General features: G+C 39.1%; 3 protein-coding genes across 3 annotated transcripts; 1 reads left to right on the forward strand and 2 right to left on the reverse strand.

Annotated features, from left to right (window-relative positions):
* Nucleotides 1-330: 330 nt before the first annotated feature.
* Nucleotides 331-1,262, reverse strand: LOC124638025. The gene has a single exon (XM_047174796.1). The coding sequence runs from the start codon at nucleotides 1,260-1,262 to the stop codon at nucleotides 357-359; it is 906 nt and encodes a 301-aa protein (XP_047030752.1). The 3' UTR covers nucleotides 331-356.
* LOC124638023 (meckelin-like) lies at nucleotides 1,255-14,699 on the reverse strand. Its single transcript, XM_047174795.1, has 19 exons — nucleotides 14,570-14,699; nucleotides 14,003-14,173; nucleotides 13,464-13,705; nucleotides 13,049-13,166; nucleotides 12,323-12,396; nucleotides 11,967-12,091; nucleotides 10,973-11,105; nucleotides 10,053-10,168; nucleotides 9,685-9,838; nucleotides 9,167-9,301; nucleotides 8,517-8,642; nucleotides 7,892-7,979; nucleotides 6,804-6,931; nucleotides 6,134-6,357; nucleotides 2,889-2,923; nucleotides 2,702-2,766; nucleotides 2,476-2,624; nucleotides 2,097-2,208; nucleotides 1,255-1,372 (listed from the first exon to the last, which is right to left on the reverse strand). The coding sequence occupies exons 1-19, from the start codon at nucleotides 14,586-14,588 to the stop codon at nucleotides 1,304-1,306; spliced, it is 2,283 nt and encodes a 760-aa protein (XP_047030751.1). The 5' UTR covers nucleotides 14,589-14,699; the 3' UTR covers nucleotides 1,255-1,303.
* Nucleotides 14,700-16,010: 1,311 nt separating this feature from the next.
* Nucleotides 16,011-17,846, forward strand: LOC124638509. Its single transcript, XM_047175482.1, has one exon. It carries the CDS (start codon nucleotides 16,011-16,013, stop codon nucleotides 17,844-17,846), a length of 1,836 nt encoding a protein of 611 aa, XP_047031438.1.
* Nucleotides 17,847-18,449: the final 603 nt, after the last annotated feature.

The raw sequence follows: 18,449 nt of genomic DNA on the forward strand, positions 1-18,449 counted from the left end.
TCTATACTTTGCCATTTCCTCCAATAATTCTTCATCATCGTCCATCTTAGATAAATATCGAAATTGTTTTGCTAGCTTCTCCGTGTACGTAAACTCCATTTTTTTCAATTCACTACACATCATTTTACAATATTTTATTAGCTGTTTACCTGTGAACGCTGTTGATAAATTATCCAGGTAATTCCTCACAAAGCTCTCAAAAATACCTTCACTCTTGATCGCTGGTTCGTTCTGGTTCATAGAATTTCCGAAAGTTATAGAAATGAAAAACAAAACATAGGTATATAAAAAACACATGTTTCTTTCAGTCCTACCTATGTGTTCTACTGATGCTAAAAACATAAAATAAGTCAATTTCACGGTCGGCCTAGCGTGTATTTGAATAGGTGGCCCAAAGTGAAATTAAGAGTAGTTCCGTTTAATCTTTCCTCCCAATATTCTATGACGGCCGATTTGAATGTGTATTCAATATTCCATTTTACATCTGCAGGTTGTCTCTGATATCTGCCAAATACTATTACTTCGAATACTTGTCTTGTTTTAGCTCCAATGTGGCGGGAAACTCCTTTGCCGTAATTCTTTAAAGCATAGACATAATCGTCCATCTTCATGTCATCAATAACACTGTAAATAGCGTTCATTTCTTCAAAGTGTTTATTCTTTTTCGGCTTTCCATCCGATATAAACATTAGAAAATCATTGACTTTGTCTTTGATTATTTTCCTATTGTAAATGGAATACTTTTTCAATCTTTTGCGAAACCTTTTGATCCATATTTTGTGCAGAAAATTAATACCGAAACCTTTAAGACTGTTGCTGAGTATAACAAAATATTTTCCGAGGTATTTAACTTTGTACTTGGGAGACAGGAGTGCGTTGCAGATGTTTGTGAGGAAACCAAAAAAAGGCCCTCGTGGTAAATTGACGGGAGGGGGTGGTGGGACCCACGGGGCTAGAGTAGTGCAGCTAACGAACTCCGTCGACTCACAATCATTTTTACTGGTTCTCATCGGGTCCTTTGGTGTGGTTATCATATTTTTTTTGTTTGGCTTCTTCGGCCAGGTTGTATCAATATCAAAACCTTCATAACTTGAGTATGATTTGTCACTGGATTCCTCGCTAGACTCTTCCGTAGATCTGTCACTGGATTCTTCGCTATATTCATCAGTAGATCCGTCACTAGATTCTTCGCTTTTCCGTGTTGAGACTATTGCATCATATGATAGCGCACATAAGAGAATGTATAGCGATAGTAGATGCATTGTGTAGCTTTAATTAGTGTCAGTATGTGGTTATATTGTTTCTAAAAGTCTATTTCAGTTTTTTCTCTCTGATTCCTATTTCCAAACCATTTTCGCGTTTGCATCATAATCTGCAAAAGAAAAATATTTTCGTCATTATTTATATCAGGCATGCCGTTGCCCACTATCTTGCCTGATGTTTAGCATCTATTGAACAGATGTAATGTATTAAACTCTTGTGTTAAAAGATAGTTACCTTCCTACTGCTAGTTTAGTTATCAAACATCCCAAAAATAATGCTAGAAAAATGGTAAGTGTGGTAAATTATGTCAATACCTACTTATTAGCTGTATAGGTATCTTATTGGCTCACTTGCGTCAGATGTAAAAGTTATCCCTAGCCAGTAAAGCTTATAATATTAATGCGTATTACACGTGAATTTTTACCAGATATTTAAAAATCAGCCACAGCTTGTGCACTTATTTCAGACAGTGTGGGCACGACAGCGATTAACCAAAGCGACATACATAACTAGATTAACTGGCATGGCGTTGCTAATCATGAATTGATTGAGGCATCACATAACATGCTTAGATAGTGATGACTTGAACTATCGTAGACATGCGACTACTTATAAGACAAGATTCCAAAAAAATCTGTAGTCTGACAATTAAACCTGGGGGACACTTAATCACCTGATACGGCAGCCCTAAAATCATTTTTATCTGCCTAGCCTTTTCACAACTATGTTGGGGTCATCTTCCAGTCTCGATGGATTCAGTCGAATAACTATCTGAGACGGCTTATCTGCCCTCTTCGACCCGGTTACCTGGACAGCCTGATATTTTCTCTTACCTGCCACGATACAAGGGTCGTCAGCGCAGCGACCAGGGGGTCATTTGTAGCAATGAACACACCACTAAACAGCATGGCGTCATAGGTTGCTAGGCTCCATTCTTCTCCCCACCTTTGGAAAAGCAGACCTGACTGTTTTGTTCGTCTATGAAGCGTGGCGCTATTTCGATCATCATAGTTCCTAGGTTTACTTATGGAATTTTCATATACTTTGGCATTATATTTTTCTTTCCCAAGCTCTCTAATTCTGCTGGCATGGTAGCAAAGATTTGCATTCACCACATGGGGTTTAAACAGATAATTGGTGAAAGTAGATTGGCCTTACTGTTACATACTTACGTATTAAAAATAAATAACATGTTAGATATGATTTCCTTACCAAGTAACAGCAAAGCATGAAGGTGTGCTATCATCAGGGTCGTACAGCAAAGTGCTAGTGTTGCCAGCCTCTCTAGTATTCAGCTCCACGTTCAACAGACGTTCAAGTACAGTGCGCTCACTGGCAACCCAGCTGAGACCATCCAGAGCCTATGGTAACAAAATAACAATGATGTAGAAAGATATCTTTTATTCCAAAAGGAGCCTAAAGTTACAAACAATCATACCCTTTCGAAAAATGCGGCCAAGAATCTCGATAATAGAGATTGACGAGTTTCAGCTTCTCCCAAACCTAAAAATATGTTTTAATATGATGTTAATTAAGTATCTTCTTTATAAAACGATATACCTTAGGTCCTTAATGAACAAAGCAAAACTTCTAACAAGGCTACAATGAAAAATGAATCTTATTACCTGGTAATGAGAGCGACAGTTGTTTGTAGACAGTCCTGGAAAATCAAAACAAATTAATTTTCTCGATGTTAAGACGCTTACCTACAATATCAAGATAATATCTGTGGTGTTAAGGCAAAAGGGGATAAGTCAGAAATTGTGAAAAATGAGTTAATTACACAGTTGGGTACAAAATTTTACGAACTATCATGGTAAAAAGGAGATAAGTCAATATAATGTATTTTATTTCGTGAATCTCAAATAAAAAATACGAGTCTAGTCATAAATAGCAAAACCTAAAAAGTAAAAAAGAGTTTTGTCTAGTTATCTTCTTATTGCATACGTGATCCTTTACTTATAAAATTAGGTATAATGAGATAAGTCGACTTGTGCCTAAATTCATATTCGTCGTTCCGCGTTAGTTGCATTTCGCGCGCGAAGTTGACGTCTTTTTACTAGTGCAACGGTGCAAAAAATCCTAAAATTATGGTTTACGTGGGTAATTTGAGTGTTGAAACCTACAGAAATGAATAGGATTAACAAGTTCGATTTAACGTAAGTATGATGGATTTAAAACCAAAAATTATGAGCTGATTCGGATCTGGAGGACAACCAGTATGGTTTCCGTAAAGGGCGTTCAACAGATGACGCTATACTGCTTCCTCCACGCGTGCGCGTGAGGGTCCTGGCGGTCCTGGCGGAGGAAGCAGTTGACCGGGGCGAGGTGGTTTTGGCGGTGTCGCATGACATCGCTAACGCGTTCAACACCCTGCCCTGGAATATCATAAAGGAGGCGCTCCGTTATCATGGAGTGCCAGGGTACCTCCGTCGCATAATCGGGGCCTATTTATCCGAAAGAGCTGTCGTGTACCCGGGTCGAGAAGGATGGAGTCGTCAGAACATCTCTTCCTCAGGGGTCGGTTCTCGGCCCTCTCCTGTGGAACCTTGGCTACGATTGGGTCCTGCGCGGTGCGCTTCTCCACGGCGTCAGCGTGATATGCTACGCTGATGACACGCTAGTCACAGCACATGGGTAGGCGTACCGGCAGGCGGCCATTTGGGCCACAGCCAGTGTCGCGCAGGTCATGGGTAGGTCTTGGCCTCGAAGTGGCCTTGCACAAATCCGAGGCCCTTTGCTTCCATGGGCCAAGGAAGAAGCCACCTCCGGGGTCCAGTATCGTGGTGGGAGGGTTTACCATCGCTGTGGAGCCGACAATGAAATACCTGGGACTCGTTCTCGAAAGTCGTTGGGACTTCGGGCCACACTTCCAGCGGCTCGCTCCTCGGTTGATGGTCGCAGCTACAGCGCTCTCACGCTTATTGCCCAACCTCAGGTGACCCAATACCTCCTGCCGGAGGCTTTATATGGGGGTCGTGCGGGCGATGGCGCTTTACGCCGCGCCAGTATGGGCGAACACCCTGACGGCCCACAACCTTGCAGTGCTGCGAAGACCACAGCGAGCGATGGCCATCAGGGTTATAAGAGGATACCGCACGATCTCCTTCGAAGCTGCATGCCTCCTAGCCGGATCCCGGGACTTCGAGACCGACAGCCCTCGCGTCACTCTATACATGGCGCGAGGAAGCGGTGGGGCGGGCCGAGCGCCTCGTGCCTCAGCAAGTTGAGGTGCGCAGGGCAGAGCTCGGCCAAGACCTCATTGCGGAATGGGAGCAGCGACTTGCGCGACCCACGGCAGGGCACGCCGCTCTCGCGGCGGTAAGGCCCATACTGAAGGAGTGGCTGGAGGGACGCCACGGCGCCTTCAGCTTCCGGCTGACACAGGTCCTTACCGGACATGGGTGTTTCGGAAAGTTCCTGTGTCGCATCGGTCGGGAGCCCACGCCCGAATGCCAACACTGTGGCATCTGGGGCAACGCAGCGCCGTGACCTAGCGGCAGCAGTAGACGCTGCGGGAAGTCTTTCGCTGACGGCTGTCGTGTCCTGCATGGTCGGCAGCGAAGATGGATGGAACGCCGTCGCCTCCTTTTGTGAGGATGTGATGGTTTTAAAGGAGGCGGCGGAAAGGGAGAGAGAAGCTGCTTCCTCTCTCCCCGCCCGCAGCAGACGTGGAGGACGTCGCAGGCTGACTGATCTCCGGCCACCATAGGGCGCGGCCTGCGGTCGACAGACTAGGGGCGTCTGTCGTCCGATCAGAAATAGGCCTCGAAACGGTGGCGTTGTGTTGCGAGCGCCTCTTTTAGTGGAGCTTGCTGTGGCCGCTGGGTGACGGCCACAGCGGATGACGAGGCCCGCCTTTGAACATCTGGGGGGCCAATACCTGTCGGGGGTGCGGAAGAATGCTTTGGCGATACCCGTGCCCTCGACAATAGGTAATTGAAGGCAATACTGGGTGGGTTTTTAGCCGGTAAGAGTTCGGCACACCCCCTCCACCCACCCCAGGTGGAGGGAAGTCCATGAGGATTTCCCCCCTGCCAAAAAAAAGGTATATACGTAAATAATAATAGCAAATAAAGAGACGAGTCGTTCTAGGATTTTTTTTTTAATTTGTACCGTGTTATGGAAAAAGGAGATATGTCAGTTATTTTAATAATTAATAAATAAAAATACTTTTTGGGTACATATAAAAGACGACTAAATTAATAAATGAATATTAAAACAGAGTTGTGTTAATTATTTCTATACACTTTTGATTAAACTGCATTTTTATTACAAAACAAACACGCGTTTTTTTGATTAGCCCCTGGTGAAAAGTTGTGTTTTTTGACTCATCCCCTTTTGCCTTAACACCACAGATATTATGATGAGAGATAAGGATAAGGAGCTACCTGAGTTGAGGAGCGCAAACTACTCGACACGTTGCCAAGGGCCCCGCCATTGATCTCAAATCTTTTGTGTCATCGTTTCTGAACAAGAAATAAGATATACAATAAATTAAATAATTTCAATTTAGCTGAAGATTTTAGACTCAGTTTTCAAAGATATGGTGACCTAATTTTGCTAATTACCTTTTTAAGAAGCTCATTAAAATCCCTACTTAATAAATTAAATGGAAAGGAAATGTAACTAAGTACAGACATATTCTGTCGAGCTTCTTACTGTATGTACTTATTTATGTTAGTTTTCATATAGTCTTCAGCTTGAGAAAGGACATAGGTGGATTACTTTCTATCGGAGTGCGGGAAGTCATTTCCTCGGGCGCGAATGAAACCACAGCTAGTCCTTAACATCTAAATATATTGGATTTTGACATAATCATCACATCATGTCGTCGTCAGAGTAATGCATGCAGTCATTAGAACCTTACCTCCCATGAACATAATGAGCATAATAATCTTCCTCGAACACAATCATTGACAGTCCCACGCTGGTGCAGATCTTCGGAAGACCAGCGGTGGGAGACCCCCGTAACCTGTCACCCACCAACCGTGAGAACAGCAGTATGACGTAAGATGACCACCAGGCTATCGTCGCGACGGCCCATCTGTAACCTTGGCTAGGCGGCAGGTAGGATTGCCAGGGTGACAGGGCCTTATATAAAAAACATAAAAATACATTAATTATGTTTTTATTTTTGTACATAGTATTTCATTTTTTTAGAAGATAAGGAAATAGTTTAAGGTTGTAAATATAGTGTACATGTTCGTTGAAAAAAAAAACAAATGATGAGAAAGTGAGTGTATCTATTTGTTCTTACGCTCTCATGTTTTCATGTTTCATGAAGTTATAGCTTAGGTACATAAGCAGGTACTGGACGGTGGACATTATTCACTTGGGACGTGGACGACTTTGCGAAATCTTGTATCCTATATAGACTAAAAGCCTAACAATCTACAATGTTTATTTTTCAAAACCACTAGCTTGTCAAAAATATATCTGCAATGCGAAACAGTAACAAAGATTTGGCAAAGCTATAACCGACATAAGCATATTGCTCAATTTCATCCTACAACTTTATAAATAGCAGTACAACTTACGTGTAATATAATGAGAGCAAGAGTGACAGTATATCCTGGAGAGACTCGTCTCATGGTCTGCAGTCCACTCCATTCTCTAGCCAGGGTCTGCGCTCTCCAGCTGTTGTACTTCTCAGTTGGTGATACTCCTGGAAATATGTCGAGCTGAACAGTTTTTAAGACCACTTTAACGACACTCAATTTTAAGGACTGCTCAAATATCATTCTATCTACGTGATACAGTTTTCTGCGACAGATTAGGCGATTATCACACTGCCCCGCATGATGCAGCGTAGTGCGTGGATGCGTTTTTTTCCGTTGTATGGAAATATCTCCGTTTGTATGGAAAACACGCATAGTCCAACACACTGAAAATGCATCCACGCGCGTTCATGCGGATCACGCACATACATGCGGATAAACACGCACCTCCGCGCGTAGGTGCGGGGCGAGACGCAAGGTATGGCACACTGAATCCCGCAATGCCGCGCGTGATTTTGAATGGGCGTGACGTGTATATTTGAAAATGGAACTCGCTGTGCGTGAATTTACAAAACGCACCTACGCGCGTGAGTACGTGAAAAACCCGCACGATGATGCAGATCTGCACTCCCGCAGGAACGCGCGTAGGTGCGTCGACACGCAAGATGCAGCTTGATGCGGGGCAGTGTGAAGATCACCTAAGTAGAACTTAAAACTTAAATTCAAGTTAAGTTACTATTAAGTATTCGAGGTTTATCATCTGTTTCTCATCTCATAAAATTGCAAAAAACTAGATTTAACCACAAATAGTGATGGTTGGAAATGATAGCGATAAGGAAATCGGAAAAGTGCCATAAGTTTTACAAAGTCATTATGTACTTAGATATAAGTTAATCGTCTTTGCTAACAGCAAACAAAAGTTTGGTGGGAAATGGCCATCAAACTATGAAGTTACAAATCCGCCTTCCGTAAGTTTTGATAAAATCGCTCTCTTCAACTATTATAAGAAGTGTCTGTCTAATTTCGGACATTATAGAGTTATATCTCAGCTAGCTAGTAGCTATAACGTGGTGTCAAGCGAGAGCTCATAAAGCTCACTATGTTTTTGTTAAAAACTCTTTATTTACCTTTAAATGGTGCATTATACTCCGACCAATCTAAAAAGAACATGTCGCATCTACATTGATTGAAATTCAACCACGCAACCTTCACTGCCTGAAAAAATACCATCATATTAGTGATGTAGGTAAAGAAACCTATGCCCTCTTATTATAAAACGCGGTATCAAATAAGTATCGGCTTTTGTACATGTATAGGGGGTGCATTTTGTTTTTGTGTTTGGTTCATAGCAATAAAGGCTAAGAGGCCGACTAAAATAATCAAACCGACTAAAAACTTTGACTGAATTCACGATTATCTTAAAAAAAAAACTATCGGCCCTACGGTCGGCTGACTAATTAGTTCGCAGTGTGCTGGTGCTAAATGTGCTTACACACTACCGGATTTGAACACACGTACCTATACGCTCAATTTGGCGTACTCACAATCCGTTCAACCCTATAATACTTTTTCAAACACATGGTAATTGGTGTGCCTAAAAACCGAACGCAAAATTTACAAGTTTAAAAACACTCTTACCAAGAGGAGTTACTTATACGCCTTCTCTTCTAGAAAACTACGGAAGAGAAAGTCTCTTCAAACTTGCTCTTCCGTGTGAAGATTACTAGAGAATAATGCTAATGAAGCACAAACCTTCAATGAAACAGCTGAATATACAAAAGCTCTGATGATGCGCTCTTCTCTCAATGACAGCGGTAATGTCAGGCCCAGTGTGCCGGCCTCCGCGGCCAAAGCGTGGAGAGTAGCTATCCATGCGGCCTGCGATATCAGGTAGTATAAATCACAAGTAATAGGGGCTCGGGAGGATAATCCATTACTTAACCATTTAACCATGCTATGATGACATTTTCCGGGAATTTTCGTTGTGGTTTATAAATAATCAAAAAAACACATTTCTATAAAAAGTTATTCAAAGATTGCAAAGATGTCAGCTTTTAGAAGTAGTTACTGTTAGTTTAATTGGTAGTTCCAGGTACATACATTACTGTTAGTATTCCATAATAAAACAATACGAACAAATAGATGGATAACTAATAGTTATCAATGCCAACTTTTAATAGTTATTAATAAAGAGTAATTAAAATAAAAACAGTTCCTGCCTGAAAAAATAATATAACTTTTTAAACTTTTTGTTATAATTTTAATTAAATTTTCTATGGGTTTTTCCGTTAATAAATGTAGTTTGTTTCCTATAACTCTTAAAATAGCGGTGCAAAATGTTAGTTTATGAACGCAACCAGATGCAATGAGTCTGACGGGGATTTCCAAGCCATAGTACTCACAAAGTACAAGGTGTCAGCTAGAGCCCCTGACAGTAGAGGCACCACAGACACGTAGAGCCCGCCTCTACGCACCACTCCTCGCCACTGCACCATCGCGTACAAACTCAGAAGGCAGCCCAGAAGACCACCCCATATCTAGAACATTACATAGACATAGACAATTACAGACCCATTTAAACTTTATGTCCTTCAAAATAAGGTCCAATGGTGATCACCGCGAATGTGAAAATGATATCAAGTCAGTCCTGTCAGAAAGTCTGATACTCAGTTAAACTGGGGATGTTAAATGAGAAATCGAAGAACCGACCCGAGTTTTGAACATGAGTGTTTTAAGAATATTGAACATGCTATGGTGTAAATAAGATTTAGCCATATCTAGCGACTTACCCATGTTCAAAACCAACGTAAACATTAGTTTTATTAAAACAACTATGTATTTTTTTACATTGAGAAGCAAACTTTTATGTTGTCGATGGAATAGACATTAGTTAATTTTCAATCATACAAGGCTCACTAACCTCAAGACCGCGATGCACGCCAGCATCAGGCATGACATGAACCACTCTCAATGTCATGGTTACTGTCTCTGAGAGCGGAGACTTCGATGCGTACACCGCCTCTACAGATATGTGCACTTTCAGAGAACTTGCTGTGGTTTTATCTCGTTCGATTCTGTTAAAATAAAAAACAAATGTAAATGGACACTGGATAGAACTCTGCAAACTTTTTGTCGTTAATAAAGATCGGCTCGTAAATCAGTATGGAGACTAATGACAGTTTAGTCTGCATTGTGCGGAGGCTCTAAAGTCAAGTTAAGTAAGACTATGATAAATAAACTCATTGTAATGTTTATTCAATTAAATAAATAATTCACTATAAAACTCACTGTAATTGTATCACCATAGTACGCAGGTACACAGTACTAGTAATGTTTGCTACAGTTGACAGAAAGTTGTCCACTAGGAAATAGCGTTTGAACTTGCTCGACAACCAGGAACCTTTCTGTAAAATAAAAAAAAACTACGTAAGTATTAATTATGCTTCCTTTGAAGAACTTATTTATGTAAAATGCAGAAAATGAAGAAAATTTATAATCGTTCCTTAGACTCAAAGGATTCCATCTCATTATAAAACGTGGTCTTAATAAAAAGTACCGGCTTTTAACGGAGAAAGGGAAAATTAGTAAACTCAGTTCACCTTGTTTTAACTATTCATAAATCAAATATTATTTCACTGACTTGTATAATATGAAGGTGCAAGCTCCAAGCCCTAGAGAGTAGACCCTTTAATAATGCAAAGACAATCTTCGTCATAAGTAAAATAAATAAAATAAATTATCTTTTATCTTTATCTTTATCTTTATCATAAATTGTTATTGCATTAAATACGAAGGTAAGGGTCATTAAACTGACTGAATACTTATTTGTAATGTTTCTTACTACTTTTAAGATACGGTTGTCAGTTCTCAAAATACCTATGGTTTACAATTCTTTAAGCTCAAATAAGCATAGTGATACTGGGTTCATGTAATTAAAAGAAAGATAATAACAAATATCATGAAAAACTGACATTTTCAACCATAGTGAACCCCTGAATTAACGACCGAATACTAAAAAGCTACTCAATTTTAAGGTCTGCTTTAACATCATATTACACTCAACACTCAAGTCAATTTCAGAAATACTTTCCAGGAATACCTACTCTTAGGCAAAACTTAAAGCCAAATAACATTCGAGTATTTCGCGGTAACTTCTCTCCCCCTAACAAACTACAGTAATAAAGTTCTATCCAATACTAAGTACATACCTGAATACTATACCCGTTAGGTTTCCTCGGATACACTGGTATTTGTACGAGCTTCCCGTCTGCATACAAATACGGAGATAAAGTCTCGTTTAGATCATCCGTAAGCTTCGATACATTCATAATGCAGTCGTGGCTGCAATAAAGAATTGACTTAGTGTTATGTTATTGCACAATACGACAATAGATGTTTGTAAATCTTAAGTTTTCTAGCCAATTTGTATCACAAAATTATCATATAAAAAATGCAAATTTTGCCTCAGCAGTCCAATATTATACCTCTATAAAGCGCACACATACTTAGGTTTAATAATCTAATTTCGCAAATGAATATTTTTCGAAAAACACGGACTGAAACTACATCCAAAATAATAGCAGTTTCGAATGCTAAATAAGTTTTTTTTAACCAAACTTAAATCAAATATTGGCTTTACGATCATGACAAAGTTAGTTTCACAATTATAAATGAAATATAAAAATCTGTTTGCTGATTTGTAACCAGTGTAAAGAAAAACCGTATTTAATTAAATCTTTTGGTTCTAAAGTTGTATGTAAAATAACGATAAAATACTAATATATAGGTATTCAAGTGCATATGTCTGTTCATTTGGAAAATAGCTATTGGAATATAGAGCGATGCTAGAAACTTGCGGTTATCAACTGCATGCAGGGAAAAGTGATATTCATTTCATTTTCTCCTAGCCTGTAGCAATTTTTTTTTTCTCGCAGAAATATTTTTAGCGAATACCTTTAAAAAAGCGTTTTTCGGGGTAAAGAGATCACAGATAAACGAAGATTTCTATTTCTTGTTGTATTGAAGGCAACCTTCTTTCGTGTCACTTAGTTTACGTGTCATTTAGTGTCCTTGTATACAACAGATATTATATCTTAATATGCCAGCCATTGATTACAAACAACACACCGAAATTTTTTCTCCAAATTCAGATTGTGACCTATTTAAAGTTTAATTCAGTCTTATAATACAAGAAGGACTTACGCGAAATCTCGTCCGATTCTAACTTGAATGGGTAGACGACACTGAAGGCGTTGTTCCGGCTCTTTGATAAACTTGAATCCACCATCAGATGAAAACTTAGCTGTCGCTATTAATAAATAGTCCTGCTGAAAAGAAATATAATAATTTCAATATTGTATAAAAGGATTAAAAAAAACGTATTATGTATCTTTCTAGTTTGATGTAAGTCTACATTGAGACATCCAAAGAATATTAAAAAGTAAGGAACTAAATCACTTCACGGATTTTCGTGCAATTTTTTACAATTCAATGTCAGAGTGATTCATGAGGTGACGAATATTAAGGTATTAAAAGAATCATTCTTTGCAATAGGCTACCTGTTTACGGGTTAAGAAGACCTCTCCTGGGTTTTTGTCCTCCAACGTTGATTCTACTATAAGCCGCGGTAAACCTGGTATAATATAATTTTAAACGAATATGAATATTATGAATGCAACTGGGTAAAGAACCGAGCTATTTTAATAAACTTAAATAAGCGGGTTTCACCTCTATGTAAACCTAATTACCTATGCAGACAATTGCCTAAAATCTGTATTTTTTCTACAGTTAATATGAGAAAACAAATTAATAGAGATCTATCTAAACAAGTAACCACTTTTTACTTATTTTAATTTAGCTAATTGCTTCTTACATAACTTTTTCATTCCAAGTTTAATAAGTTCTAGAAAATCTCCCTAATTATCATAATTCCTGCGGTTGGGAATGTGGTCTCTTAATTATGCCATAATAAATTAAACACAAGCTTCTTCGAGTTTTCTTACATTTTATAAGGACTTAGAAAAAAGGACTTGCTAATTAGAATTGTGCTTTTCCGGGTAACGGTAAGTCTTTTCTTACTAAATCTCTTAAACTCAGGCAACTTGATATTTCTGGTTGTCAGATATTCAAGCTTCTGTATATCATAAAAACGTGCCTTTCGAAACAAGGAGAAACTTGTAATGACATTGATCACCCATCAACGGACCGTCCGCGCTAGGCGCTGCTTAACCTCATGATCATTCAACCTATGTGGCTGTTACTGAATAATGGTGATGATGACTTACCTTTAGGTGTGGGTAAATTAGACTGTATCCATAGTCTGCAAGGTCCCGCTGGGTCTATTGAGTAGAAATTCTTGACGCACTCATTGGCCAGGGTCCGACAAGCCCGAATGTCGTTTTGCTGTGAACATCAGAAAACAATTTTATTTGCTCTGTACCATATAAGTTACCTTTTAGTTTTATGTGTTATTTTTCAGTCGTGAAATAATATGTATAAAAAGTAAAATACCTAGTTTGTTTAGCTTGAACGAGCTATTCTCATTCGTGTTCTTCGGCTTTTAAAGACTTTTCTTCCGGGTATGCGATCTACTTCCCACTGGGTGTGTTAAAATAGCTGGCGGAGACTATCGTCAGATATTAGAAAATAAGAAGTAGGTGCATACAGGTTGTAGAAATCTGTGGTTTATCTGATCCTTACCGTACACAAATACTCATGTTTAACAACATCCAACAGCGCTAGTGGATGTAAACTGCCCTCTTCATACTTAGGCCTGGAGTTTACATAGCTCTTCGGTACACAAATGCCCCTGACGATAATCTGATGTTTTGCGCATGCGCAAGACTGGCAGCGTACGCATACATTGTTCTCAGCTTTGTAGCCGCGCGCGCACTTCACACATTGCACCTCTTTGAGTGGGGAGCCATCGATGTTTTGGGTTACTGTGTGGAATAAAGCTAGTGTGAGATGTGGTGATTTTGTTAAGAAGGTAAGGATGTTTCATATTAAGCATTTATCAGCATTAATAAGGAGCCCAAAGAAATGAAGCTCACAAACCAAATGACGTACGTCGAACCTTGTTCTTTTGGAGGCGATACAAAATGAGGCGACACATAACTAAATATTTATATACCATTTTTTTCGCGTCTTCGAATTTTAAATAATTACAAATTAAAATCTCATTTAATCTAACAAAAAGGTACGAGTACATAACCCTGAATTTTTCGTGGTGAACTTACCAGTAACATAATCATTAGGGCACTTCCTACACGCTATCCTGCCAGATACATTTTGACACTTTCGTGGCACACAAGCAGTGCCATCAGAAGACACAACTTCAGTGGCATTGCAGGGTCTGCACCGATCTATACCTACTGGTACACTGTGCTCTGCGCAGGAACAACCAAAACCTGGAAAGAATTTATGAAAAAAGACTTTCAAATTATGTATAGAAAACTAGCTTTTGCAAATTCGTCTGCGTCCTGAGGGAATTCTCTTCCGCACTGGGATATAATTAGCATTTTACTGTCTCCGATCAGATCTCGATTCAGCTTAACAAACAATTAACGATTTTTTAAATGATTTTACTCGTCTGTGCGATTAAATAGTCGTTTCTGTTAGGGTCTCCTCTTACCCAGGGATACCTAGAAGCTGAACAGCGATTCCATAATATTCTTCTCAAATGTTTAGTATGCCTGCTCAAAAGCCAAACATAAAATGGTATGTCATAAAAAGGTACTTCGAAGGTATGTCATCAAAAAGTTTGTCTTTGAAAGCATTAACTCGGATACTTAAATCTCACTTACCATCTGCAGATGTGACCATAGACGCGTTAGCAGGACAGGTCACACAGCTGAGAGCACTTGGCTCATAATACTGTCCCTTCTGACAAGAACCAGGTAATTCTATCTCCTTTGCACACACTATTGTTACTATCGCCAAGAAAAAACAAAACTCTTTCATTTCTTGGAAAATTACAAGATAACTGTTAACTATTTTTAGAATGATAGATATGCTAAAATAGCTATAATAATATCACTATCAAAATAACAAATGGGCCTATTAAAATAAATCATAGGTCGTTGATCCAACTTCATGTGACAATGACGTCATGTATGAAGGGTTTGTAACTTGATCTTAAATTGTTAGTAATGGTGATAGGGTTGAATGGAATAAACACTATTTGACGATGCTGTATTGTTTACAATTATGTTGTTATGTTCGTCGCAATGGCAACGGAGAGGGGCGCAAGCGCGCAGTCATGCAGAAAGTTACAATTTGAGACCACGCGTTGTAGGGCCAAGGCCTGCCGGGGCTGCGGGTTGTTCGAAAGAGATACCGCGGCCCAAAAGGCCTACGACGGAACACGAAGGTTTTTAGTCAGTAAGAGTCTGACACTCCCACCCGCTAACCCACAGCGGGTAATTTGATGATTGTTGCCGTCGTTAACAAAAAAATAGACCACCACGCGCTAACTATATTTAACTAACGCCAACGGTATTTTTTTTTATATATCAAATTTTTTGTTGTTGTTTTTTTTGTATTTTTCTCTTTTTTTCCTTGTGTCACTCGCGTGAATAAAACGTTTTTCTTTCTTTCTTTCTTTCTAACAGATGTACCTGCCTATAATAAAAAATAGCTGTTGATGTACTCCTATTTGTTTAATAAATCGGTTTTAAGTAACTGTCTCAAATAGATACAGCATACACAGCAGAACTTAAAACATTAATTTTAACAAAATGCCTAAAAACTTTATAATCGATAGAATACGACTTAGTGTCAGGCAATTTTACTCATAAAAAAATTATAAGTATCTTTTTCTCCGGCTATTGCCTACTTAGGCACTTACATACAAAATAAATATCACGCGCAAACACAGTTTTTTTAAGTACCAATAAAAAAAAATATCCTATAAAAACTCTATTCAATCTCTTTTGCCATTAGTAACAGTCACAGCAAAATGTCTATTTTTACCTCATTCATCTAACCATTAAATGATGGATCGCCAATTCAGCTGTGATTTATCGCGATTTCAAAATCCTTTTATTTTTAGAACCTAGCACCTAACTGCATTAACTATTTGCATCAATCAAAAGAAAATGTCTGCACCCAACGCTAACGCAGCATTTAAAACAAAGAATGATTTATCACTGATCGTCAAACACATTCGCGGACCATTAGCTTCACAGCCGTCAAAAAAGGGACCACATTTTGTCAATTCGTCGTTGAAACCAGCAGTTTTCAAACATGTTCGTCGATGTTTCAAAAACTCTTTACTTTGCAATATTTTTTCTCAAAATTTTCTCGTGCTCTGCGCTTAATGATATAACCCAGTGTGCTGTCGAAGTCGCAAATCATAATTTTAATTATCGCCTGTCAGCTGTTATTTTGTATAGAGATGTTAATGACAAGCTCGTCACTGATTTCTTAAAAGCTTATAAAGGAACTGTTATGATTGAAAGTCGAGGAGTTGAGCCAGCAAAGCAAGTCGTCATCATCGTTGACAGTTACCAGTCTTTTATCAGACTTTTGAGCATGCTGAAGCCAGATCTCAGAGGAAGGAATCTTCTGAATGGTGGAGTCAAACTTCTAATAGTAATAAATTCAAACCGGAGGAAACTTGACCACATAAACAGCATTTTATGGAGTTATTACGTCACTGACGTAGTTATCGTAACAAAAGACAAGCAAGGCAGGATTGCGTTATACACCTACTACCCTTACAAGAACCATTTGAACTGCCAAAATACTGAACCTGCTCTAATCGGCTATTGGAGCCGAAACATGTCCTATAGTAACATGTATCCTGACAAGATGACTAATATGCACGAATGTCCTCTATACATATCGACGAATAAGATTTATGACCAAGCGACTGAGCGGAAGATACCATTACAAACGATAAAGAAGGCTATTGTAAGGCTTCTTAGAGATATCATGAATTTTACTCCCATTGTGTCTGCGAGAGACTACATTAGTATCGATTCTGATCGAGCCAAGAACTGGTCTGATTCTTTGAACGATGTTATTTCAGGTTTTGCTAATATTTCTACATGCACTATCCCCTTAGGCGTAGATCGATTAGGCCTTCTAGATTATTCGATGCCTTACTTCAGAATTCGTATAGCATGGCTGGCACCCCCAGTAGCTCCTGGCCCCGTATGGTGGCGACTACTTTCACCTTTAAACGGATACCTGTGGCTGATACTATTAGTCGTGACATTTTTAGTAATATCTCTTCCTTTTGTGTTAAAACTCAAACGTATTAAGTATTTTTGCCATCGTTACTTCAAAAACTTTGACAAGGTTCAGGGCGCTGCATTTAGAGTATGGGGAGCATTGTTAGGTCAGACGATTAGAGTGGCTCCACGGCGCTTCAGAGATTTCTACATTGTAGGACTGTGGTTGTGGTTCACTTTTGTCGTCAGGAATGCGTATCAAAGCGTCCTCATTGGAGCCTTGAAGACGGACACTCTTACTGGCAATTTCGCGAACTTGAAGGAAACTGTAGACAATGGTTACAACTTTGGAGGTCGTGCTGGTATTTATTCTCATTTTGAATTTGACCCTCTAATCAGGGATGGTTTTGAAATAATCCCTGAAGTAAAATTTGAAGAAGTGTTTCGTGATCTAATCGATGGTAAGAAGAAGTTTGTGTTAGCTGCCTCTTTGGAGTATGCTTATGCGTATTGTTTAGCTCAAGGTAAGAAGGAGAATGAATGTGGCCATGTACTACCAGACTCGATACTGACTGTGCCTTTAGTTGTTTGGATGAAGATGTACTCGCCGTTTGTGAGGCCTCTAACTACATGGTTGCCTAGAATGATCGAAAGTGGTTTATTGGAAAAGGACGCTGTTTTGAAGACCAGTTACGTCACGACGATTACTTCGGATCCCTCGCCGTTGACTCGTCACCAGACGCTCAGTTGTTTCCTTTGTCTTGGTTTCGGCTGTCTGATCTCGCTCGTCATACTGTTGTTGGAGATCGTGAGGAAGAAGACCTCAGAGTATACAGTGGTTAAAAAGAGTCAGCTGGTGGAATTGGAGCGTGAGAGTGATTTTGTTATTGATTTTCAGGAATAGTACAACATCTGCTCCTAATGTTTCGCATGCAATTTATTTTATATGCTGATTCAACTGACTATTGTTTCATTGTTTGTCTGTGTGGTTGTTAGCACTACATAGGTACACGGAACATGATGAAGCTGAAGATTAAGTAAATAAAGCAGCAAAGGCTAAATTAGCACTGTCCTGTTCGTGTAAACATTACAGCTTCTAGACTCTTAGTGTAAGTTACATTTTGCCACCTATAAATTGTTTGTGTAGTAGTTTGTCTAATTTATTAGTGTTTAGACCAAACATGGTCGTTAGCCTTAAGTTATTAGACAAGGGTGAGTGTAGTAGAATAGAACATAAAACCACAAAAGAAACTTTTCGTCTTTTATTTTATCACCAAACATAGAAAATAATTGTCATTCTTTCACAGTTAATTGACATAAAATAAATAAAAGCATCTATTTTAATATCTTTAACATTCATATAAAAATAGACATTTAGTGACAACGATAGATATAAAATGTGAAATGCTACGATAGTTCACTACAATGATTAGGCAATTTGGCACTTAATTTTGCCTAGTTCCTAAATCTGAATCATCATTATTAATCGCCAAGTTTCTGACCATTC

The sequence above is a fragment of the Helicoverpa zea genome, chromosome 17 (genome assembly GCF_022581195.2).
Source record: "Helicoverpa zea isolate HzStark_Cry1AcR chromosome 17, ilHelZeax1.1, whole genome shotgun sequence".
In the NCBI taxonomy this organism is placed as follows: Eukaryota; Metazoa; Arthropoda; class Insecta; order Lepidoptera; family Noctuidae; genus Helicoverpa; species Helicoverpa zea.